The 24,871-nt window shown below is 37.9% G+C and overlaps 1 protein-coding gene across 1 annotated transcript in view; it reads left to right on the top strand.

Moving 5' to 3' along the window:
• CPS1 (carbamoyl-phosphate synthase 1) overlaps positions 1-19,598 on the top strand; it is a 130,171-nt gene extending 110,573 nt beyond the window's left edge. The window contains exons 32-38 of the mRNA XM_015539236.2: positions 1,138-1,308; positions 4,652-4,726; positions 7,387-7,485; positions 15,161-15,220; positions 15,968-16,080; positions 17,626-17,755; positions 18,482-19,598. Of these exons, the coding sequence (XP_015394722.2) occupies positions 1,138-1,308; positions 4,652-4,726; positions 7,387-7,485; positions 15,161-15,220; positions 15,968-16,080; positions 17,626-17,755; positions 18,482-18,580 (747 nt within the window). The 3' untranslated portion in view covers positions 18,581-19,598. The remainder of the gene's footprint in view (positions 1-1,137; positions 1,309-4,651; positions 4,727-7,386; positions 7,486-15,160; positions 15,221-15,967; positions 16,081-17,625; positions 17,756-18,481) is intronic.
• The last annotated feature ends 5,273 nt before the right edge of the window (positions 19,599-24,871 follow it).

A 24,871-nucleotide genomic window follows, 5' to 3' on the forward strand; every position in this document is an offset into this window, starting at 1 on the left:
GAAACAGAGAGAGACAGAGCATGAGCAGGGGAAGGGCAGAGAGAGAGGGAGACACAGAATCTGAAGCAGGCTCCAGGCTATGAGCTGTCAGCACAGAGCCTGACGCGGGGCTTGAACTCACGGACTGTGAGATCATGACCTGAGCTGAAGTGGGACGCTTAACTGACTGAGCCACACAGATGCCCCTACACTAGTCTTAATTAATTTAATGTAACCAATCAGTAACCGCTATTGGTTCAGCATCTACTACGTGAAGGCATAAGGTGGTAATAACAATGTGTAAACAACAGTCTCTGCTTTCAAAGATAATCAGTGTGGTGAGGACTGGGAAGAAGAGGACTTTGCAGATAACTGTAACACAAGTTAGAGTATAACTTGTGGGAGGAATGTGCAAATCGATGGTATTGGAGTCCCAGAACAGAGAGAGCATGTCTGCTAGCTTTGTGTGTGTGTGTGTGTGTGTGTGTGTGTGTGTGTGTGTGTGTATGCACATGTATGTGCCCACACATGTGTCTGGGTGCCATATACCTGGTTTGAGGTGGATTTCAAAGAAGATTTTATATTTTAAACTGGATCTTAAAGAATAGCTGGAATATTGACAAGTAAAGGAAGGTAGAGAGGACATTATACATAGAACATCTAAGAGAAAATTTGGCATATTTTAGGAGATAGTGACTAGTTAGCGAAATTATTTTTCTAGGGAAATAGTGGAAGGTAAACTTAGAAAGTAAAAATGGGGTCAGGGAAATGGTATAAGATAATGTAGAGAGGTATATATTGAAGCAAGGGAATAGAAGGCCTTCAAGGACTAGAGTTTAATTTGATGGCCAGTGGAATCCCAGTGAAGGCTTTTTGGTAGGGATGTGGCATTATCTGAGCTCTGCATTGAAATCTATCAGCAGTGTGTGGGGATGAAATTGTGGAAAGTAGATGAAAAAAAGTCAGAATTCAAAGATAGTGACTAAAAAGAAAATGGTTAGCAAAAGTACAAGCAGTGGGAAGAGAAGTCAGAGGCTGGCAAAACAAGAGCTGGGTCCCAGTGAAAAACAACTAGAACCCAAGTGGCAGGGAGAATATTTATATTGCCATTGGCTCTCAACATCCTCTTATTTTTTTTTAATTTTGTCATGTCTCCAGGTGATTGAGTGTAACCTGAGAGCTTCCCGATCCTTCCCCTTTGTTTCCAAAACACTGGGGGTAGACTTCATTGATGTGGCCACCAAAGTGATGATTGAAGAGAACATTGACGAGAAACCTCTTCCAACATTGGACCATCCCATAATTCCTGCTGACTATGTTGCAATTAAGGTAACATTAAACAAAATCTATTAGTCATTTTTTTTAAGTTTCAAGGAAATTAAAGGAAAAATTTTTCATCAAAAATAATTTCAAGGGGTGCCTGGTTGGTTTAGACAGTAAGAGCATGCAACTCTTGATCTGGTGGTCGTGAGTTCAAGCCCCACGCTAGATGTGGAGCTTACTTAAAACATTTTTTTTAATAAAGTAAAAAAAAAGATCTTGACACTTCATGATCCTTCTAACTAAAGTGCTGAACTAGGGATTTACGATGTTTCCTTTGAATAACACGATGCAGTTGCACCACAGACAACTTTATATGAACTTTTATCCATTTCAAAAATTAAAAAAAAAATCATTTAGAATTGCATAACTTGAAAACCAACTAGCTGAGTGAATTATAAACGATATTGATGTGGCCCATAGTGATGGTGTCAGTTTAGTTGGTAAACAGCAATTCTGGACATATTTTGTTAGGACAAGGCTTGAATCGTGCCCCTTTTGAGCTATGCCAAGGCTTCAGGAATGCAGGGATCTTGGAAATTGTTACTCCGTGGTGTTGGTTAAATTCTAACTACCTTGGCCACCTTGACTAGTCCCTACTTTCTTCAGCGGCACAATGTTTCCACTTGAAAAGTTGAAATAGCAGTTGCTATTCATGGTGGTGCCATGTAGGTCATGAAATTGACGGCACCTTTATGAAGATTGACCAGAAAAATTTAAGATTTGTTCACTAATTTCCAATATATATGTATATTCCTAAAAATACATTAATAACAAAGCCTTTGTGCTCCTTTAGATGTATCAGTATGCTCATGCACAGAGTATTTATTTATTTTTTTTATTTTTAATTTTCTTCGAGAGAGTACACGTGCACACATGCACAAGCCAGGGAGAGGCAGAAGGAGAGGGAGAGAGAGAGAGAGAGAGACAGAGACAGAGAGAGAGAGAGAGAGAGAGACAAAGAGAGACAGACAGAGAGAGAGAGAGAGAGAGAGAGAGAGAGAGAGAGAGAATTCCAGTCAGGCTCCATGCTCAGCACAGAGCCCATCACAGGGCTTGATTCTATGACCCTGGGATCATGACCGAGCCAAATGAAGAGTCAAATACTTAACCAACTGAGCCACTCAGGCGCCACCCCAATGCACAGAATATTTATAATTATGACCTTTACTTCATGGGGCAAGTATGAAGATTAGTGAGATATTATATAAATATATTTAAATATTTTAGAAAAAGCATACGATGGGGCTCCTGGGTGGCTCAGTTGGTTAAGCGTCCGACTTCGGCTCAGGTCATGATCTCACGGCTCGTGAGTTTGAGCCCCGCGTCGGGCTCTGTGCTGACAGCTCAGAGCCTGGAGCCTGTTTCAGATTCTGTGTCTCCCTCTCTCTCTCTGACCCTCCCCCGTTCGTCCTCTGTCTCTCTCTGTCTCAAAAGTAAATAAACGTTTAAAAAAAAAAAAAGAAAAAGCATACGATGAAATTAACTTATATTGTGTGATGTATTTTTGTGATATTTACATTCTTTGGATGCCTTCAAAAGATTGCCATTCCTATATGTACTAGTGACCTCAACCATAATTGTGTTATAGCTGAGACTCCAACTTCTGACATTTACAGTGGAAGCTTTAAGTTGAAACTATAAATCAAAAAATATTTATTGATCTTACTTAACTCAATAATTTAGGATGCCTTGGGTTTTATAGTGCATTATTATATTGGGGACGGGTAGCACTTTATTCCTGGAGACTAATGACATGGCATAAATTGTTAAAGCTTTCAGTAGGAATTATACATAAGTAAAAATACATAGGACTATACATAGGTACAAATACATAGGATTTTTTTTTGTTTGAGACCAATAAGTAGAAGGCCCTGAAAAATATTTTTCCACTGGTAATTTATATATGAATTTCAATTTCATGTTTCTTTATTCATAGACAAGATATATACATACAATCACACACATCTGTGTATGAAACAATTGCCAGCTAAAAATGGTATTGAGAGATAGGTATGCATTTTTGAAAATGCACTGTATCTTTCAGTTTACAGCTTTCCTAATTACATTTATACGAGTCTTGACTTCTTTTTAAATTTTTATTAGTGTTTATTTATTTTTGAGAGAGAGTGAGACAGAGCACAAGTGGAGGAGGGGCAGAGAGAGAGAGGGAGACATAGAGTCTTGAAGCAGGCTCCAGGCTCTGAGCTGTCAGCCCAGAGCCCAACACGGGGCTTGAACTCGCGAACCATGAGATCATGACCTGAGCCGAAGTTGGATGCTTAATCGACTCAGCCACCCAGGCGCCCCATATGAATCTTGACTTCTTAAAAAAGAATTACTTGTCTGTGCTGACAGCTCAGAGCCTGGAGCCTGCTTCGGATGCTGTATCTCCCTGTCTCTCTGCTCCTCCCCTGCTCATGCTCTGTCTCTCTCTTTCTCTCTCTCTCTCTCTCTCTCTCTCTCCTTCAAAAATAAATAAAAACATTAAGAAAAATTAAAAAAGAAAGAACTACTTATTTATAGTCACTCTTAACATAGGCCTAGTGAGGTGGGTGGATGTCAACAGATGAGGGTACAGAGAAGCTGGAGTGCAGAAATGTATAATAACTTGACTAAGAATGACCTAGTGAAAGGACCCTGAACTAGAACTCCCAGGAGAATTTAGAAGGGTGCCAGAGTCAAAGGAAAAATAGTCCAGACTAGACAAATGGGTATATCAAGGAACAAGAATTAGGTTCTTAGTGAATTGCACTGATAAAATAATTGAAAAGGAAACACTCCTATCTATGTTCTAGTTCATATGAGAGTTCTGGGCCAAAGTGGTTCCGAAGCAGAATGTTTTCAAAGCTTTTTAAGAGGTGTCAACAACAGTTTCATGCTTTAGAAGTCATCTTACAGACAGACATTTCTGGCATGGTTGCTTGTTGCAAGTTCAAATGATCAGAAAAAGAAGAGGAATGTTTCAAAAGCCTACCAAGAAAAAAAATGTGTTTGAACTCTGTGTTTGGGGAAACCAATGCCCAGTAGACTTTGTTTGAATTCACTCCAATAAGAATATGTGTAGGCCAGATTAGAAACACTGGCCTAGACTGGTCACAGGGGCCCTATTTACAGAAATAATTTGTGATTATTTAACCCAAGTTTTTGGCCAAGAGCTCAAGAAATTCTTGGAACAGAGTTTTAAAGCTATTTTTCAAGTCAGATGCTTGGACCAAAGAAAGTTTTTACGTGTCTACCATAGCCTAAATGAATCCTATGAGAGACGGTTCGTTCACTAAATATATTTATCCTCTCTTATTCCTTTTATACCTTTCTCTCACATATTTTTCCTCCCCATTGTTTCTGACAGGCTCCAATGTTTTCTTGGCCCCGGTTGAGGGATGCTGACCCCATTCTGCGATGTGAAATGGCTTCCACTGGAGAGGTAACTAGTTAATGATCCTTGAACACTTTCATTAAAAGATTTCATACTTTGAAATCCATGGTTTTATGATCTGAATATAATGCAGTAAGTAAGCTATTAAGAAGTAAGGGGAATGCAAACTTCTGTTATCAGAGTAAGTCTGAAAGGGCCTAAGATTTTTCAGCTAAAGAAAAATCTTGTACTTTTATGGACCAGAGTTTAAATTTTCACCTATATTTGACTTGTGAATACAATATACGTGTTCCTAACTCATTTCCACATTACACATTGCAGCACAGCTTCCAAATATTTCTTTAGATGTCTAAGTAGATATCTCCTGGGTATTTCTGCTTTATTTTAAGGTCTCTGTGTAATAGTACTTCCCACACTCACCCCTCATCCACTTGCTACTATGAAATTAGATCGTTGGATTTTTACTAGCAATATGTAGAATGATTGTACAGCATTAAAAAGATCATGGGCTTAAACACTGTGGAATCTGTAGATAAATGCAAAAATCCCAGAACAACTTTCAAAGCAACTTTAACCTCCTGGGGATTATCTAAAACCTATAATGGGATTGGCCACTGGATGTCCCTCTTCACTTGTGTTGGGACTCTTGTCGGCTGAAGGTTTCTTTAAGAATGTGAACTGTGTTTCTTGTAAAGAGCTGTCAGATTCTAGAGAGTTCCCTACATGTCAGTGTCAGGACATTTTATGAATCACCTAGCCCATGACAGACTTACTAGCTACAACCTTCAGATTCTCATCAGTGCACATCAGAGTGGCAACATCGGACTGTGAGGCATCCTTGTTTTTTTGCTTAATAGCACCTGAAAGGAGAAAAATATTTAATTGCAATACATACGTGATGTTTTATATGGTTGCCTGGTTACGAGCAGCATCTGTGCCAAGAAGGCAAGTGAGACAGGATGGCAGGCAGTGAGGAATAAATGGCTATCTTGTTTGTATTTGGATTAGAGATTACCTTCTTTTAGCTCCTTTGCTGCTGCGTTTAATTTAATAGTTGAGAAAACCTAACTTTAAAGTGATGGGCCTGCATTACATTTCTCAGCTGTTTAAGGAAATACCCTTCAGGTTCATCTCGATCCCATGGTTATTCAGTAGCAGGGCTGTTTTCGGCGGATCCAAGGTTCAGATCAGAAAGAGATCTGTTTTTCTTTGTGCTGTTTTCTCTAGTGCGGTAAACTTGTTTTCAATCCTATGTCCATTCTGCTTCCAGACATACATTATTGGAGTTGTGGAAATAAGAAAATATGAAAGAATTAGAAACTCAGCTCACCTTTGTTGTATCTGTTTCAGAAGTATAGAGATCATTCTTCTTCCATGATTAGAGTCACACCTCCAAGTGTCACTGAGTGTGATGTTACAAGGTCTATTTCATACCCGAAATGAGAATAATAATTCTAGCTGAGTGAAATCTCAGGCTTCAAAGAGACATTTTCAGTGTTCAAGTGGCTTGTTGTGGGGTTGAATAAACCTTTAGCTCTTGATCTAGCTATGGGTGTTTTGTTTTCTCAGTGGCAAGGTGGGGATGGTAGTCCCAAGCTTGACTTGAATATCTGACCACGTTCTATGATTTTTTGTAGAAGATTGATGAAACCTCTTCTTTGTTGTTGTATCTGCTTTTATGATGTGATTGCCTGGTCCTATCACTAGAATTTGGGTTTCATTAACTTAGGTTGACATTACTTAAGCTAGTTGGCCATTAATTGACCAAAGAAAATGTTCACTGTTGAGTGAAAAGCAGCAGGTACTGGTGGTTGGCTGAAGGTCATAGTCATGAGAACATCCTTTTCACAGTAAGGGAGTCATTTGCTTCAAGAATGAATTTAGCCATCATCAATGTTATTTACTATAATGGTGGTTCTGTACCTGTGCCAAATGATGATATGCATGGCAGAATCTACTTCCATCATGCTCAAATATACCACTTGCTCTATAGTTATGGTGGCCATTTGACTTGTAGCTATATTGTAGCATAATTACCCTACATGAAACCTCTGCATATCCTAATATTATATGTTAGTTTGGAATTGTTTTTTGTTTGTTTGTTTGTTTGTTTGTTTTGTTTTGTTCTACCTATGGATGTGGTATTCAGAACTAGTAGCAGAGTATTTGGGTTCATTTTATGAAAATGATTTTTAAAAAAGGTCCTTTGAGATTTTCATGCATTTATTGAATTTCTCAGAAAACTTTCTCATAAGCTGTACAAAATGACTACTCACCAATTGATCAGTAGTTATGCATTTGTGCTACTGACCCATGAATTCATGCACTGTGGCATAGCATACATAACATATACTGTTATTTAAACATTAAGTCCATATTAACATTTGGTAACTCACCACATTATGGATCAGAAGCTGTGATTTGTGTCCAAATAACTCACAGTAGAATCCAGTTATGTTGCTCCATGGAGTGTTGTTGGATAGAGAAAGAATTGCTTATTCATTCATTATGCTTAATTAAAAACATAAGATACATCTGCCCCAGCCAGGCTTTTAATCCCAGGATTCAGACTGCATGGTCTTTGGGCAACTCAATAAAATCTAGCAAAGGAGTTTATGAATAAAGTGCTTTCTATTTGCATTTCTTTTTTTGGTAAGGGTTGTTGACTAGTATTGGCTTCTTTTTATTTTTTAATTTATTCCAAACAGGTGGCTTGCTTTGGTGAAGGCATTCATACAGCTTTCCTAAAGGCAATGCTTTCCACAGGCTTTAAGATACCCCAGAAAGGCATCCTGATTGGAATCCAGGTGAGTGGTTTGTGGTTGTGTGCATGCCCCTGGGCACAGGCTAGGAGTGGCTGTGTCAAGGACCTTAACTGTAGTATAAAAGAGGGGAGATTTGTTCTAAGTTTCACTAAAGAAAACAGCAACTAATAGAAAAACTGGACACTTGTTCTCTATATGTTCCCTGAGTTTTTCCCTTTCCCACTGCGGCAGGCAATACAAATAAGTGCATAAATAAAAAGAACAGAAAGATAAAGTCTCTAGTGAAAAGGGTATTTGTTCTGAAAAGGATCTAGGATGCCTTAAAAAGGAGTCTCTTCTATTCCTTGGTTATATCTGTTATAGATGTTCTGCTCCTTGTTCTTCCTCCTTAGCCCCTGAACAAATGCTTTCCATAAAGTTGGGTCTCACCTCATCTTTTTCTCTCTGTCTCTAGCTCTTGGCTTTCCCCTTTGCCAACTCATGTCTGTGGTATCCACTGTTCTATCCATAGCTGTCAACTTTAAATCCTTATCCTCAGTCATCCCATATTTCCAACAATCTCCTGTATTGTTGGACCTCTATCTGGATGTCTCAAACCCAAATACTTCCAAGCTGAAGCTATATTATCCCTTCCCAACCTCTGTTCCTTTCTTCCTTACATTGATTCATTCACATTTCAATTTCTACTATAGATCTACAACTTACGGCGGGGTTATATCTCAATAAACTCATCACAAGTTGAAAATACCATGCATTTACTATACCTGCCCTACTGAGCATCACAGCTTAGTGTAGCCTACGTTGAAGTGTACTCAGAACACTTCATGTCAGCCTACAGTGGGGCAGAATCATCTAACACAAAGGCTATTTGTAATAAAGTGTTAAATATCTCATGTAATTTACTGAATACTTTACTGGAAGTGAAAAGTAGAATGGTTATAAATGTATTGGCTATTTGCCCTCATGGTTGTATGGCTGACTGGGATCTGTTGCTGCCCTACATCCCAAAAGATTGACCTGCTGCACATTGCTAGCGTGGAAAAGATCAAAATTCAAAATTTGAAGTATGGTTTCTACTGAATGTGTATGGCTTTCACATGATTTTAAAGCTGAACTTTTTGAAGTTGAGGACTGCCTGTAAATGTCAAAGATCCAAAGCTGGAGAAGATGTGGGCATTATTTGAAGAATTTTCTCAGTCTGAAACTCCATGACTAATTGAAAGTTCTTGAAGATGAGTAACTTAATGGGCTTAAGAAAGTCAGCAGAGCCCACAATACACTCTGGAGGTTCTTGAAATATTATTATTTGGTAAAGTCTTCTAAGTCAAAGCAAGGTGAAATAATTATAAGAGAGCATCTTTATGCAATTAAAAGGGCATTATTATTTTACTATGGCAAATCAAGTGGAAATCTTAGGGCAAAATGGTAGCTGGGAAACTTCTATTACTCCTTGGAATAATTATTGTAAGAATGTACAGACTGTTCTGTTTATAAATTTCCTGAAAAAATACTAAATGCTTCCCACCTGGTCATTCACTTACATTTGAGATTCGTAATTCTTGGATCATATAAAAACAATAGATGGTCTTATATATCACCCCTACTGTACTTGTAATAAGCTCAAACCCTGAATGGTTACATGAAAATTAATAACAAATATAATTCGAGCAGTACCAGGTATTCTCAAGTCAGTGGGTGATTATTATAGATACCATCATTAGGGTGTCTTAATATCAGTAAATTAGACTCTCGAGGCTGGATGGGTAGTGGCTTTGGAAAAGTTTCTGCAAAGAGCAACTTGGAATTTTGCTTCATAAAGATGCCAGAAGGGAGATGGTGAACAGTTAGAGCAGAGGCTAACGAAATGACTTGTAATTGTGAAGCTTAAGGGCAGTTTAGAGACACATCACACCATATGAGAGACTCATCATGTTATAAATGGGTACTCAGTCTTATTAAGTCACAAGTATGAGAATATTTTCCCAACTTCCAGTTATGGCTTAAAGTTTAATGTGAGGCCTGGGGGCATTCAGAGGAGACCATGCCCTTAGTCCCCATCTTCACAACTAATCATAATAGTGCTAACATTTTAAAATACCAGTTTAAGAAGGCAGTGATGTATAAAATTGTGCCTTGTTTGGTTCCAGGGCTTCCAGGAAATATTAAGCAAAAATTAACTTGATCCCTCTGAAGTATTTGCGTGATTTTGGCATCAGTGAACTGAATTTTTTGCTTTGTAGGGGGGAAAAGAGGGTTGTGTAGGGTAAAAAGAGTTTTCTTAATGGAATGAGGTTCTGCCCATTGAATTTTTATCTTTCAGTACATTCTGTTTTAAAGAAATCAGTGTTCCAGCAGCTACACGTGTTCTTGCAAAGAACTTTTTTCCTGCGTATAAGTGCACATGCTTGGGCTTTAGATATGTATCTCTTTTAATTACAAAGTTTAAAAAGCATATTTAAAGAAATGTTTGGTGTAAAATTATATTTAATAAAATATTTGTAGCTGTGGTAAAATCGGTCGTCAGGAGGTGGACAAGAATCACTTTCTGACCTACTTAAATGGGAGGCACGGAAGAGCCGCCATTACCAGCAGTTATTGGCTGGCCCATCGTTACTATCTGGGGGATTTTCTTTGAGAGTGATTTTTAAAAACGCATAGGCATAAATTTAAGTGAACAATATGACAGAATATACTAACTAGAGATTTCATAGCTATAAAACCCACTGGGTATCTTCTTTGATAGAATGGAATGAACTCTAACGTCAGCCTTTTACCCAAACTTCATAACAACTGTGGATGAAGTAATTAAGGTTCCATATTTTAGTATACATTGTACTTAAAAAAATAATTTTCTTTACTATGATTCAGCTTGGTCCAAATAATTTGTATAAACTCATTTGAATATATATTTCAGAACTGACAAGGACCTAAAAAAGTACTGCTAATATATAAATGGGCATTAGGACCAGTAAATACAAAGGGATGCATTTAGTTGAGGCACTTAATAAAGTTCTAAGAAAGGAATCCACAACTGTATTTTGATTTCTTAAGATTCTCATTTGTTCAGCCTAATGCTGTGTAGACTTTTCTCACAGAAGAACGCTGGTAGCCAGCACCACTTCAGTTAATTTGCTTTATTCCTTCATGTATAAATGAGGAGGGTGGTCGATACCTGTCCCATTTATTTGAAGTAAAAGTCTTCTTTTCTCTTTATCTCCCCACCCTGCCCGAGCTTCCTGCTATGAATAGGAAGATTTAATTGAAGATACCTTAACTTATTAATATTCACAATAGGTTGCAAGAGAAAGCTGGGGGAAAAGAGAACTATGGAGGAGAGATAAAAGTAACTCTGAGCCAGGCAACATTTTTTCTTAATTTTGGTAGTTTAACACATATTCTAAATAGTAAATCATTACTAGCAAGTATCAGCCACTTCTCAACATTTAGTAGAGTGTGTGTGTGTGTGTGTGTGTGTGTGTGTGTGTTGGAGGGGGAGGGCACACACATGCTAATTTGTTATATTGCAATCTTCCTAACTTCTTATTTCTCTTCTCTTTCCCACCCTACTCCTTTACACACATGGACCCTCTGTTTCTGCTCCTCCCAAAGTTAAATCCTATGGGTCGAATTACCTGGGGAATTTGAAATATTCATAACATCAATTGCATATAACTAGAACTTAAGAGGAAAAGGAATCAAGATTTAGATTTTGTCAAAGGATTCTTGTCAGCTTAACTGTTACATGCCCTGGGTTTCTAACAAGAGGCTTTCCATAGGCCTAGCTCCTAACATAAGAAAGGCATAATGCAGGTTTATATGACAACAAAATCATCTTTGATTTTCCTGCAGTATTTCCAGCCTCCTTTCATCCCATCAGGATTTATTTTTAGTTGCTATGAGTAGGCAATCTGTCTTGTTTTGAAGTTTTCTGGAACACCCTTTAACAATAAATAATTTACTCTAGAGTAGATCAAGAGTGCTCACTGTTTTTCCCCCTCTGATTGGGCTATTCAGTGATGTTTGTGGAGTGGCGAGCACCATCCTGACATCTGCACTTCAGCATTGCTCAGAAACACAAAACAAGCATTTTATTTGAAAAAGACAACTCCAAGTGACATGAATAACCTTTTATCTTCAATACAGAATCATTAGGAACAACCATAGCGTTGTCGATGCAGACGTCCCTGTAGAGTCCGCAGGCACCACACAATATTAACTTGGCTTTCTGTTCTGCAGCCAGAAGTTGGAGTAATGTGAAAATGATAATTGGAGGAAATATATATATATATTTTCACTTTTAAAGGACTTTCCTTCTTATAAACATTTTCCAGGAAATAAATCAGTTTGTACTTTTCACCTTTAGTAACAAATGGTTTCTTACCCAGGTATTTTCAATCAGCTATTAAATCTGGGGCTACTCAGATGCAAGCTGACAGACGTAATTTCTTTTTGTAGAGAGGCTGTTTTATGTGTCACAAGTGTTCAATACATGTTTGATAGAAGTTTATAATGTGGCTATGAAAGCCAACACCCTAGACCAGAAGGCAGAGTGGTTCCCCGGCTGGGAACTGCCAATACTGTCATGTTGGATATTTATCTTTTCCACTTGGGGGACAGCATTGAAACAGCTCCATAATGAGGTTCTGACTGGTGTCTGCAGGTCTTAGAGGACTTGCTGACTTATTTTACTTTAAAATAGAAAAGAAAAAAAAATTACATTCTGGTACTCCTTCCTCAACATTTTTCACTGTGACTTTGGCCAAGGTTAATGCATCTTCACCTCAAATTACAAAATGAGTGAAGGATGGTTCTCCTATTCCCTCTTCCCTCCTATTCCCTCCCTATTCCTACTCCTATTCCTAAACTCCAAGTGCATCAAAATTACCTGGAGGGTTTGATAAAATGCAGATTACTGGGATTCAGTCTGAGAGTTCCTGCTTCCATAGATCTGAGGCAGGGCTCAAACTTTTATATTTTAAACAAATTCCTAGGTGATGCTGATTTCCCAGGGAACTGCATTTTGAGAACCGCTGTGCTTGTGAAATGATATTTTAGAAAATGGTTTCAATGTTATCACATGACCATATATTATTAGTGAGATTTTTCTTGGGGGAAAACTTAAGAAATTGAGAATGGTTCATATTATTAAGGTATTCATATATTATGAATGTATTAGTTAATAAGTTGGACAAATTTATGTTGAAACTTAAAAAAATTTTTTTAAATGTTTACTTATTTTTCACACAGAGAGAAACAGAGCATGAGCAGGGGAGGGACAGAGAGAGAGAGAGAGAGAGAGAGAGAGAGAGAGAGAGAGAGGGAGGGAGGCACAGAATCTGAAACAGGCTCTAGGCTCTGAGCTGTCAGCACAGAACGTGATGCAGGGCTCGAACTCACGAACCACGAGATCATGACCTAAGCTGAAGTTGGACGCTTAACCAACTGAGCCACCCAGGCACCCCCTGTTGAATCTTCTAATGTGTTTTGGTGCTGACTTAAGTGTGTCTTGTGTTTAGCAGAAGATCACACTTCCAAATTAGAGAGATTTTTCCAAATTAGAGAGATTTGACAAAATTCAGAAGTTCATTTAGAATATTGCATGCATATTTACTGTGTTTCAAGGAATCTTAAAACTTGAATAAAACCTAAAATGCCATCTAATTCAGTCCCTTGCTTTCCAAGCAGAATCAAACTTGAAAAATGATTGTCCTATTCTTCTGTCTAACCTGTTCTTAAAGAGACTGCCACATACCTCATTAAATTGCTCTAAAGCCATTGAGTTACTCTCTGATTTTATACTTATTTAGTTTCTTTTATTTATGTCTAGCCATAAGCTTCTTGCATCTAAGGCCTATTTCTTCCTGTCTGGTCTCAAGCAGGAGTGGAGAGCTACTATCCTGGGCATGGTTACAATTCGTGTTCTAGAAGACTGTCATGAATAACCCCTGAGCCTGCCTTAGCCGAGATTCATCCAGTTGCATTTATCTTTTCTATTTGCCAATAGTTTCTTCTCATAAACTGCAGTTCTGGGATCGAGAGGGCCAAAATCTTAAAGAATTTTATATTTGAACACAGTCTTTGGAGTCTTTTCCTAGGATTTAGATCTGTTCTCAGAAAGCCTCTGAAAGTAAATATTAGAAGGTTTTATGGGCTGAACATTATCAAAATTGTACAAGGATCTTGATATGTTTTGTTATTGCAATTCTTAGTTTCTCTGCGACTCTGAAATAAGATAATCTCCATGATATTTTTTAGCCATGACTAATATGGTTTCTAAATAGATTATAAAACATTTACTGAAGTAACCAAATTATTTCAACTGTTTACCAACTTTTTACAAGGGAAGACAGCCAAAGTGTTTTCATTTAAGGCAGAATAGATATGTTTTTAACTGTGTATGATTTTCATATTCCAGTTAGCTCACTTAGGCATTCAAGTTAATGAAGTCAAGGTAAGGGGTTGACTTTTGGGTAGGCCACTTAGCTTTTTTTTTCCTTTCACCCTGACCACTGTCTTGCAAATACTGGCTAGTGGTCACAGGAAGGAGGTAAGCCTAGGCAGGACCTGGAAACTAGATGGGTCCAGCTGAGACTCTAGGAAGTTCACAGCAATGGACTCTAAGAAAATATCTGAACAGTGAGAGAGAGAACATCAGGGAAGCCTGTCTGGAGGTAAAATATATGTGAGGAGGAAGTTGGCTTGTATTTGAAGTGTGACAACCAGTAGAGGAAGCCAGGCTTGGAAACTAGGGTGCAGGGACAGGAATCTAGTCTCTGACAGGTTGAAAAAATAAATATTTTAATAATAATAATAATTAATACTTAATGAGAACTATTAATGGACAGGTAACTGTGTTAAGCTACTGCACTAACATTTAAGTAATGTTTACTTATAAATTAACTCATCAAATACAATGACCCTGTGACACAGATAATTGTTACTATTCCCATTTAACAGATGAGGAAAGTATATCAGAGAGGTTAAGTAAGTTGCTCAAGGTCACACAGTTTGTTGTAGAGCCCCAAGAAATAGATACACTACTACCTCACTGCTGTTTTAAAAATGAAGAAATCGAGATTCAAGACATTAACTTTTCTAAGAACGCACTAAAAATGAATGGGAAAGCCAGGATCTGAAATGCAGCCTAGTGTCTCCAGAGCCCATTTGTTTACTCTTTACCTTAGAATTAATGCAAAACTGAGTTCCAAATGGTTGACCTATTGCAGGGAGGTATGCGCAAGCTGCTAGGACACAGCCTAGTTACCTAAGAGCAGGACTGAGTTCGAATTCAGCAATTAGAACAGGCTGAGCAGGCAGAAGAGTCAGCAATGTTGACCTAGTATTGATCGCCTAACCCAGCTGTCCTTAAATTCTCCCTGACCAGAGGAAGCATCTATGTAGGGCTGGGGCGGATCTTAATATGCAGACAGAGACTAAGTGGACTAAGTAGAGAGTGGAAGAATTTGAGGGCAAGGTGAAAAGTAAGACTGTAGAGAGCAAGACAACGTGGGTGTAATCTCATTTATACGGGGAAATGAGAACTCATACTCACTATAGGAGAGCTAAAGGATCAAACTTGTCACTTTTGAATATCAAGCACCTGACAACATAGGGACTTGCCTTTTACAGTGTCCCGCCCGAGAGAATACCATACATATGACTCAATAAAGAGCAATATATCCAGAAAGTGAATTTTGTTAATTTCTTTTCATTGCAGCAATCATTCCGTCCCAAATTCCTTGGTGTGGCTGAACAATTGCACAACGAAGGCTTCAAGGTATGTGATATTAAGTTTTTCAAGTTGTTTTCTGTAAGCATTGAAATCTATTCACAAAAGCGAATTATTAATGAATCATAGGGAATGAAATAGCTCAAAACATATTCTTTCAACTTGAGAGGTATAACTAACTTGACAGTTTCAAAACTTCAATAGAATAAAATAATTAGAAAGACTAGTTTTAAGTTCTCACAAAATTACCATAAATTCCATAGAAGTTGCCAGCTAAAAGCTTAGAACGTTTAGTTTGCACAGAATTGGGACAAAGTTTCAGTGCATTTCCAATGTATTGTTCCTTTTTCCATTTCTTGTTTCCATATGAAGTCGTATGGAAATGACTGCAGCAGTTAAAGCCAAAACTCCTCTGCCACAAATGCCTCACACAAAGCCTGGTTCAGTAAAATAAAACAATTCCCAAGGCTCAGAGTGGGCCTATGGTCATGGAGCTTTGTTGATCTGATAACAATGAATCCTCAGCCATGAATAATTCTTCATTTTTCTCCTCTACAAAAGCAGTTACAATTGAGGTTATTAAATTTTTCCTTAGTGCAAATATTTTTAAAATATTTAAAGTGCCCATGACTCTGGACAGTGAGTCCAAATCTCTATTCATGGGATCATTGCTTCTCATATACACCATTTTCTTCTACCTTATGTTTTAAATGACATGTGTGTCCCAGTAGGCTTCTTTGCTCCATGAAAGCCTCCCCTGTGATACACTAGCTGACTTTTCCATTTTAAATGCAGCTCTTTGCCACGGAAGCGACGTCGGACTGGCTCAATGCCAACAATGTCCCTGCCACCCCAGTGGCATGGCCGTCTCAGGAAGGACAGAATCCCAGCCTCTCTTCCATCAGAAAGTAAGAACTGGGCAGAGATTTCTGAGATTACAAAATGGATAGAGGATTAACTTTGGGAACTAGTATGATGTGAATATTTCACCCTATCCTATTGCAAGTCTTCTAAAAGTCCTCTTAGCCAATTTCAGATGAATAAATCTGTGGACTATAGGAAAGTTTCATTCTCATGAACTTGGCTGTTACTGTAACACATGATGCCATATGTGTGCATGGTGATACACAGCATCTTTCAAAATATTTTCTAGTAAAGGTGCTTTCCTTGATGGACACCAGGAATTCAGTAATGAGAATCACAGACATGAAGAATGTAATGAAGCACCTTATGTCTTACATTGAATTGTATCGTAGATAGATGTGAATATCAAGTGTAAGATTGACCAGCTGCATTTCACTGAGTTTGTGCATCAATAAATTAGTCAATTTATTGAGCACTTGCTGTATGCAGGAGACTACGGTGAGTGCTAGAAAAACACCATCCTTTGAATTACCTAACTTACCATTTTTTGATCAGGTTGGTTATTATGCCTTAGGCTATGTCATCATTAGGTGTTGTAAGACTTATTATTTTAGTGCACTATGTGAGCCTTCAGGAACACCATTACATCAACACTTATAGACGTATATAGCATGGGAACCTAAGAGATAATTCTCAGTTGTTCCAGGATATTACAGTCTTTTGAATGGCTACCATTTATTGGGGCTCTTAAGAAGGCATACCGTTTGCTAGGGCTCTTAAGAAGGCAACCTACAAATTATTATCAAATTAGTAAAAGAAGGGCAAATTGTTCAGACCTTAGTAGACTTCCAATGATGCTATAAGCACTTGGTTAGGACTTTGTAAAACAATTAGCACTTCTTCATGCTTTTGACATTTAAATGTCTCCTGGTATGTGTAGCAACCCAGCAACAGAATGTCAAATGGGTTAATTCAAACTCAGGTGACCTGTGTTCTCATACCATTAGCTGAGAGACACTGGGAAGGAGGCAGTGAAGTGGTGGTCTGGGGGGGTGGAACAGACTTCAGTGCTGGAGAAATCACCTCCTTGTAAAATAAGTAAATATCTATCAAATTACTAACTCTTCTGGGGTGCCTGGGTGACTCAGTCGGTTAAGCTTCCGACTTCGGCTCAGGTCATGATCTCTTGGTTCATGAGTTCGAGCCCAGCATCGGGCTCAGTATCTCCCTCTCTCTCTGCCCCTCCCCTGCTCGCATTCTCTCTCTCTCTCTCCAAAATGAATAAACATTACAATCTTTTTTTAATTACCAATTCTTCTACGGATAGATAGCATTTTAAAAAGAAAAGCCTTTCCATTTAATTAGTTAGATTTTCACTAGAATTCTTTCAAGAACACAATAAAATATTGTAACCCCAAAATGAGTGTAATTTGAGCATCCATTAGTGATGGAGAAGGGCAGGTGGCCATCAACTCAGTACGACATTGACTTGAATGGCATCAGAGAACGATGACGTTAGTATTTTCAAAACTAATTATAAAATGTACATGGTCACCTGCAAACTTTTGTTTTTTGGATTATTCTTCCAGACTGATTAGAGATGGCAGCATTGACCTGGTGATTAACCTCCCCAATAATAACACTAAGTTTGTCCATGATAATTATGTGATTCGGAGGACAGCTGTTGACAGTGGTATTGCTCTCCTCACTAATTTCCAGGTATGTTCTTTTTTTTCTCAAATAGAGCTATATGCAGGTTTTTATATCTGTGCCTTCCTGAAGCCACTCATCAGTATCTGCACATCCCCCTTCTCCCTTTCTCGTAGCATTTAGAATGGAGTAGAATTTTTAAATAGAATCTAAAATAACGGTGCTACGATGGTGGGTCATGGCCTAACTGAGACAGTTGGTGATAAAGCAATTGAGATAATCAAAAGCCACAGATAGGCATGCTCTCCCATTAGCCATATGATTATTTTTAAAATAGAAAGTGTGGTGTGGCATGGAATAAAGATACAAACTTTTATTGAATTGTTTCTAAATGAAAGCCACCACATAAGAGCAAGATGTTAATGATAATTGAGGATCCACATATAGTGCAAACACTAGTCCAATTCACTGAAAATGATCACACGAGGTATATTTAGTTCCACTTGGATATGTCCCACCAAATGTGTCACCTACTGCAAGACTCATTAACTTTCTACCCATCATATTTTTTCCCCCTGAGTCAGTTTAACCCCCCGGGGAGTTGAGTGGCGGGGTAGGTATATTCAGGGTAAGGTCTGAGATACAGGAGAAAGTCCCAAATAGATAAAAATTTTTGTGTCCTTCATCATATGTCCCTTTGGAAATTAGGAGCAGAAACTGACCTTTCACTCGTGCTTCATTAAATGTTCATTTTCGTGTCATGTGGGTCTCTAAGCTTCCTACCCTTGTTTTCAGGTGACCAAACTTTTTGCTGAAGCTGTGCAGAAATCTCGCAACGTGGACTCCAAGAGTCTTTTCCACTACAGGCAGTACAGTGCTGGGAAAATGGCGTAGAGAAATAGACACCCAGCTCCCTCTGAAATCAACCCAAGCCACACTGTATCTGAAGGAACTGATTCCCAACTGTCTTCCACAGAGACAATACTGATACTAAACTATTTGAGTTCACTTGGTTATGCCTTAATGTTCTTTTCTTTCACGATTAAATTGTTGTCAGTCACTTTTTACAAACCTTACTTAAACTCCTTCCTAAAGAACTTGTTCTTCATGAGAATTCGTCTATTTTCTAATGCCTTACTTTTGGTGGGCTACACTTAACCTACGTGCTTATTTGCAGCTAACATTTTATGGTGCTGATTAACAATGATCAAGGTAGAAAAAGTTGCTGCTCTATCTTCTGAACTATTACTATACGCACTTTCAAGACTCTATTGTCATTGCTTCTAAATAGCATCTGCCACCCTCAGGACATTTTTAACAAGGCAGAATACTATAACAATTTGTGAACATGAAATATGGATTTAATGTACGAATCCCTTCATCCTGATGTTTGTGTAATGTACCTTTTTGAAAATTATTCTCAATTATCTGGCTCATCCAGGAACATCATTATCCCTTTTTACAGTACTGAATTTGAGAAGTGACAGAGGTCTTTAACATATGGATTTCCTTAAAGGACACTGGTTTGCAGTTTTGTGTTTTGGAGTATGTCAGCAGATGGAGTATCTCAGCAGATACCGCTGAGGTGGTTTTTGTTCTTGTTTTCTTTTGGATTTTAACCTGAGCCAAGTGAAATCTTCAGACTGATGCCATGTCTCCCCACCTCCTCTCCCCTGCCAACTTTGGAATAACTTGGAAGTTAGGTCAGTTCCATTCAGATTATGGATTTCTGTTGATCTACTGAACCCTAGACTGCGCTATGAATTCCACACATTTCAAGCATAAGATCCCCATTCCTTCTGCATACAAGAAAAATCCTGCCTGCAGGGCAACCTATGTCACTTTTAAACTTTTTGTGTTATTACAAGTGCTCTAATTGTAAACTTTTAAATAAAATGCTATTAAGAGGCAATACAGTTGTATTCTTGCATTTATTTTATTTTATTTTTTTAACATTGATATACAAAGTCAGTTCACTTCTCTGATGAAACAGGGTTTGGGGCCAGGATCATGTCACTTTCTTTTTTTCTATACAAAGCCATGTAAGATATGAATAAACAAATTAAAATAAAAAATAATGACACCCAAACTGTTTCATTTTTTTGTTCCCCACCTTATTTATAAGTATCATTAAAATTTTTATTATGTTGTTATGTGGTTATATGTTATCTTTGATCTGGATCCTTTCAAATATCTACAAACACACACACACACTATATATATATATATATATATATATATATATATATATATATATACTATATACTATATACTATATATATAGTGTATATATATATATACTATATATATAGTGTGTGTGTGTGTATATATATATATATATATATATGTAATAAACATTTAAACAAACGCCTTGCAAAACACAGAGAGAAATACTTGAACCCCAACAGAGAGGCTGCTCCATATTGCCTGCCGGAGATAGTGCTAAGGGCCACAGTGAAGCCATACCTCAGAAATACCGCCTAAAATGAGGCTTTGTGAAGGTCCTAAGATAATGATGACATAATAGCTTCTATCCCTTCGGTCTCACCCTACAGTCAAGGAATCACCACTTGATATAGATCTACATGAGGGCTTTTCAAATTCGTTTTCTCCTTATTTCCTCCTTGTTACCACTGTGGTTGAGACTTTCCTTACTTCTTCCCTCTAATATTGAAATAATGTACTCCCTGAGCATCCCTTCATTCATTTGCCTGAAAATACTTAGTGAAGTGTCTCCAAGGGTTGGTGTTGGATATACCATTATCCCTCCTCCTGTCATTCTAGTACTTCTCTGATACTATACCACTTATCACACCACCATAATAACTAGCATCATGGGGTATATGCTATTCCTCAAGCAGTTCTAAGCACTTAACATGATTTAACCCATTTAATCTTCAAAATATCCCTATGAGTGGGTGCTGTCATCTCCACATTACAAATAAATGGAGGCAAACAAAAGTTAAGTAACATTCCCAAGGTCACACAAAATGCAGTCTCGCTTGTATTTCTTATAATGGAGACAAACATGTAAAAATAATACGTTTCTCACACTGAAGACAGACTTAACTTGCCTGCAGAGATCAGGGAAAGGCTTTTCTGGGGAGATGGCCTCCTGTTGTCTTGAACAGCGTGTCATAGTTCCCCAGGCAGACTGAAGGATGAGGGCAACCACTGGAGGAAATTACAAGTAATTTGGTATGACTGGAGCTCAGGGTATGTGTGGAGAAAGCAAGGGGCAAAAGCTGAGGTTGGACTCTTGGTTATGCATGTTTAAGCCACATGTAAGTTTAAAAAAAAATTAATGTTTATTTTTGAGAGAGAGAGAGAGAGAGAGAGACAGAGCGCAAGTGGGGGAGGGGCAGAAAGAGAGGGAGACACAGAATCCAAAGCAAGCTCCAGGCTCTGAGCTGTCAGCACAGAGTGTGACACAGGGCTTGAGCTCACGAACTGCGAGATCATGACCTGAGCCGAAGTGGGATGCTTAACTGAATGAGCCATCCAGGCACCCCCACATGTAAAGTTTAAAAATATTGTTTGTAAGTAATTTTGGACCTAAAAAATTGTAAAAATAGGGGCACCTGGGTGGTTTGTTTAGTTGGTTGAGTCTGACTCGATTTCAGCTCGGGTCATGAATCCAGGGTGATGGGATTGAGACCCTCACCTGGTTCTGCCCTGAAGATGGAGACTGCTTAAGATTCCCTCTCTCAATCTCTCTCTCTCTCTCTCTCTCTCTCTCTCTCTCTCTCTCCCTCTGCCCCTCTCCTCTTGTGAGTGCTTGCTCTCTCTAAAAAAAATTGCAAAAATAATTGTACACTCTACCCAGATATACCTATTGGTAATATTTTACCTCATTTACTTTTCTTCTGTTTTTTTTTTTTTTTTTAAGTAAGCTCTATACCTAACATGGGTCCTGAACTCATGACCCTGAGATTGTTACAAGCTATAATAACTGAGCCAGACAGGCACCCCTATTATTACTTTACCATCTGTCTATTATCTATCTATCTATCTATCAGCTATCTATCATCTATCTACATATCAATCATCATCAGTCTCTATCTAACACGCACACAGAGGAAGAGAAAAAGTACACTTCAACTAAAAGTAATCAGGTTGCTAGAGACCAGTTTAGAAATGTAACTCATATTTTGTTGAAATTACTAAACATTTGAAGTAATAGTTAAGATTTGTACTGTGGGACTTTAATAAATGTTCTTACTTTTTATATTAATTTGAACAGGCTATTTGTAAAATACAGTAAGATGAGAAGAGTAATAATAATGAATCAAACGGCATTGTTCCTAAATAAAGCCCATATTTTTGTTGGTGAAATAAAGGGTCTTTGGAAAACAGAAGACAAGATATGTATTCTCTCCCTTGTGCTGATATGAAATTACATTAGTTTTTGTGTTTGTTAACTTTATGTTTTCTAATGTTTCACACTTAAGATTTAAGTACACGTAAACCATGCAAAATTGAGAGCTTTAGTTGGAAGAGGGAAATGCAAGAAAACGGAAGCAGATTTGTGTTCAGATTTGGCAAGGTTTTGTCCTTTTGGAACATTTTTATTCTTTCATATAAACAGGTTAACACAATGTTTAAAAGTCTGAATCTGTTATACATCACAAGTGCAGACAACATAGGAGCTATGTCTGTGGAGCTGAATAGAAAATCGAAGTCGCTTTTCCCACACGGAGAATTTAATATCGGGCAAGGGGGACCAGCTGAACTGGGTGGGGAGAAAGGAGCTCAGCCAGCTTGTGGAATGAAGAAGAGGAATAAAGAATGATTCGTTTATAGATTTAGGATTTTATGGCTTTGGAAAGGTAGGTAGAATATTTTAACTGTACTTCTGTCCAACTTTCCTCTTAAACAGCATTCCTCCTGGAAACTTTTAAAAACAGCTACACCATTCATTTATCTCAACAGCTGGAGGTACTTGAACTTCAGCTTCTACAGTGTCCACAGCCTCTTGAACAATGAAAGTGGAAATTATCAGAGAAACAAACCATGGCTGAATGCAGTGAAGTGCTCTGTAATTACACACCAGTATTACTACATGACTGCTGGTGCCCGCCTCCCCTCCCCCCCCCCGCAGGCACAGGTGCCATAAATGCTCACAGACACCCAATCAAATCTACAAAGACCTTTCATTACGTATCATTTGAGACACTCTTAGCTTGAAAAAGACTAGCTCAACTTTCCCTTCTTTCTCTTACTGCTTCTTTTCCCTTTGTTCTTATACATAAAAATTCCATTTTCCTAATGAATATTACTGTGTTATTTTATGAGAAGTTGGTGCAGTTGGTGAGAGTGGAGGTAATGTGGCAGGGGGGAAGAATGTCTATCCTCCTCCCAAGTGGCTCCCAGGGCTCTGTGAAAAATTGGTAATAATCGTCCCCACTTCTCTTGTGCATAATGTAGGGTACAAGGGTTCCAGAAAGAGTTTAAGTACCTACAGCTGTTGTGATCAATGCAGTAATGAGGAAAAAAAAAACCTCAGCAAGTCAAAATTAGCACCATTTGTGCATGCTTCTTGTGGCTTAAAGATCATTTTTTGAGTCTTTACAACTTTCATTTTATAAAGGACTTGTAGCCACAAAGAAAACTATTGATTGTTGACCAAAACAAAACAAAAAAAATAGGCTTTTCTAGTAGTATTAAAGGTCCACTTTCTCTCTCCTGAAACTACCAGCCTAGCTAATTGCTTCTCTAAGGTGTTCCCTAGAAGAATCACACGAACCACAGAGAAGTGCTTTTGTTCATCAAAGGAAGCAACATCAGGAGTCTCACAAAAAAGTCAAAGATGCTGTGTCTCCAAATGACAATTTCCCACACAAATGTGATGCTGTTGGCAGCCATAATGAAGTCAGACATGATATCAACATGCAGAAAGGGGAGAGAATCCAACAAGCTCAAAACATATTAAAGAAGAGAAATCACTTGAAAAATGTATGTATTTTATTAATAAAAAGATTCATTCTAATGGCCAGTGTCTAGATAACTATATTTTCCTTTCTGAAATTTAAGGGCATTTGGTAATCTCTTTCATAGTCTCTTTTCTACCTCCCTTTGCAAGATCCTAAAGAGTGAAATATGGCAGGACTTTGAGGTCTTTAGCATAACAGAAATATTCTGGTAAGTGTTTTCCATAACTCTTTACAAATTTCTACATAGAAAAATTGCAAATGCAATTTATATGAAATGATTTAAATTGTAACATTTATTTTAATCTCTCCATTCAAGACGATTTATATATGGATCCTTTTTTAAAAAATGTTTTCTAATTACACTGAGGACATAATGTCATATTATTTGCCCGGTTTGATATACTTTCTTTCTGACTCAGGGAGCTTCAGGGGGAAAATGGTGGTATTGTAGTTAAAATATGAAGGAGTGGGAGTTTTTAGAGATTTTTGAAACCATGAGGCATAAGTATTTGATGTAAATTAGGCTCATACTTTATTTATTGTATCAGAATAAAACAAAGCAATACTGAATTGACCCTCTCCAACACTGGAGGCCTCCAGTACAAAAAAATCACCTAAATGCATCATTAGCTGCCTTGGTGTACTGTGTGAGGTCCTGTTTGCTTCCGAAGTAACGTGCTAATTCTGGTGCCTGGTTGTATGGAAATTTGTGGATCTGAATTTCCCAAGGACTTTTGAATGCCAACAGATGGTACTTTGTAGACTGAGCCATCAGGGAATGGTCTCTGGCTTACTCTCTTTGAGGTTTGCCATGCTAATCTCCTTGGAAGGCTGGTTTTAAACAGATATTCTCAAAGGACATAAGCCACACAAGTTTTTTGGTTACATACAGTAACTAAAGGTCCATATGTACTAATATCCGTATGAAAGGGTTGGCTTTAATCAGTGATGGTTTTCTTTGATCCACTGAAGTTACTCTACTATAAGTAATTCCAGATCATCTCAGCATCCATTTTCTTTAACCTCAACATAGAGCTGAGGGTGAATCATGTGTCTCTGGTTCTACGGAAGGTAGAGTCTACAGAAAGTAGAGACATTGTCTTACTGACTTAAATTTCTATAATCTGAATGATAGTAGATGTTCAAAATTATTGAATCCACAATATTTTGATCCTACAAAATAATTATGGTAAGATTTTTGATCAAAATGGTTGTGGTCCTGTCTTCTCTTAATTTAGTTAGGGGTTTCTAC

Source organism: Panthera tigris, chromosome C1 (genome assembly GCF_018350195.1).
Source record: "Panthera tigris isolate Pti1 chromosome C1, P.tigris_Pti1_mat1.1, whole genome shotgun sequence".
Taxonomy (NCBI): domain Eukaryota; kingdom Metazoa; phylum Chordata; class Mammalia; order Carnivora; family Felidae; genus Panthera; species Panthera tigris.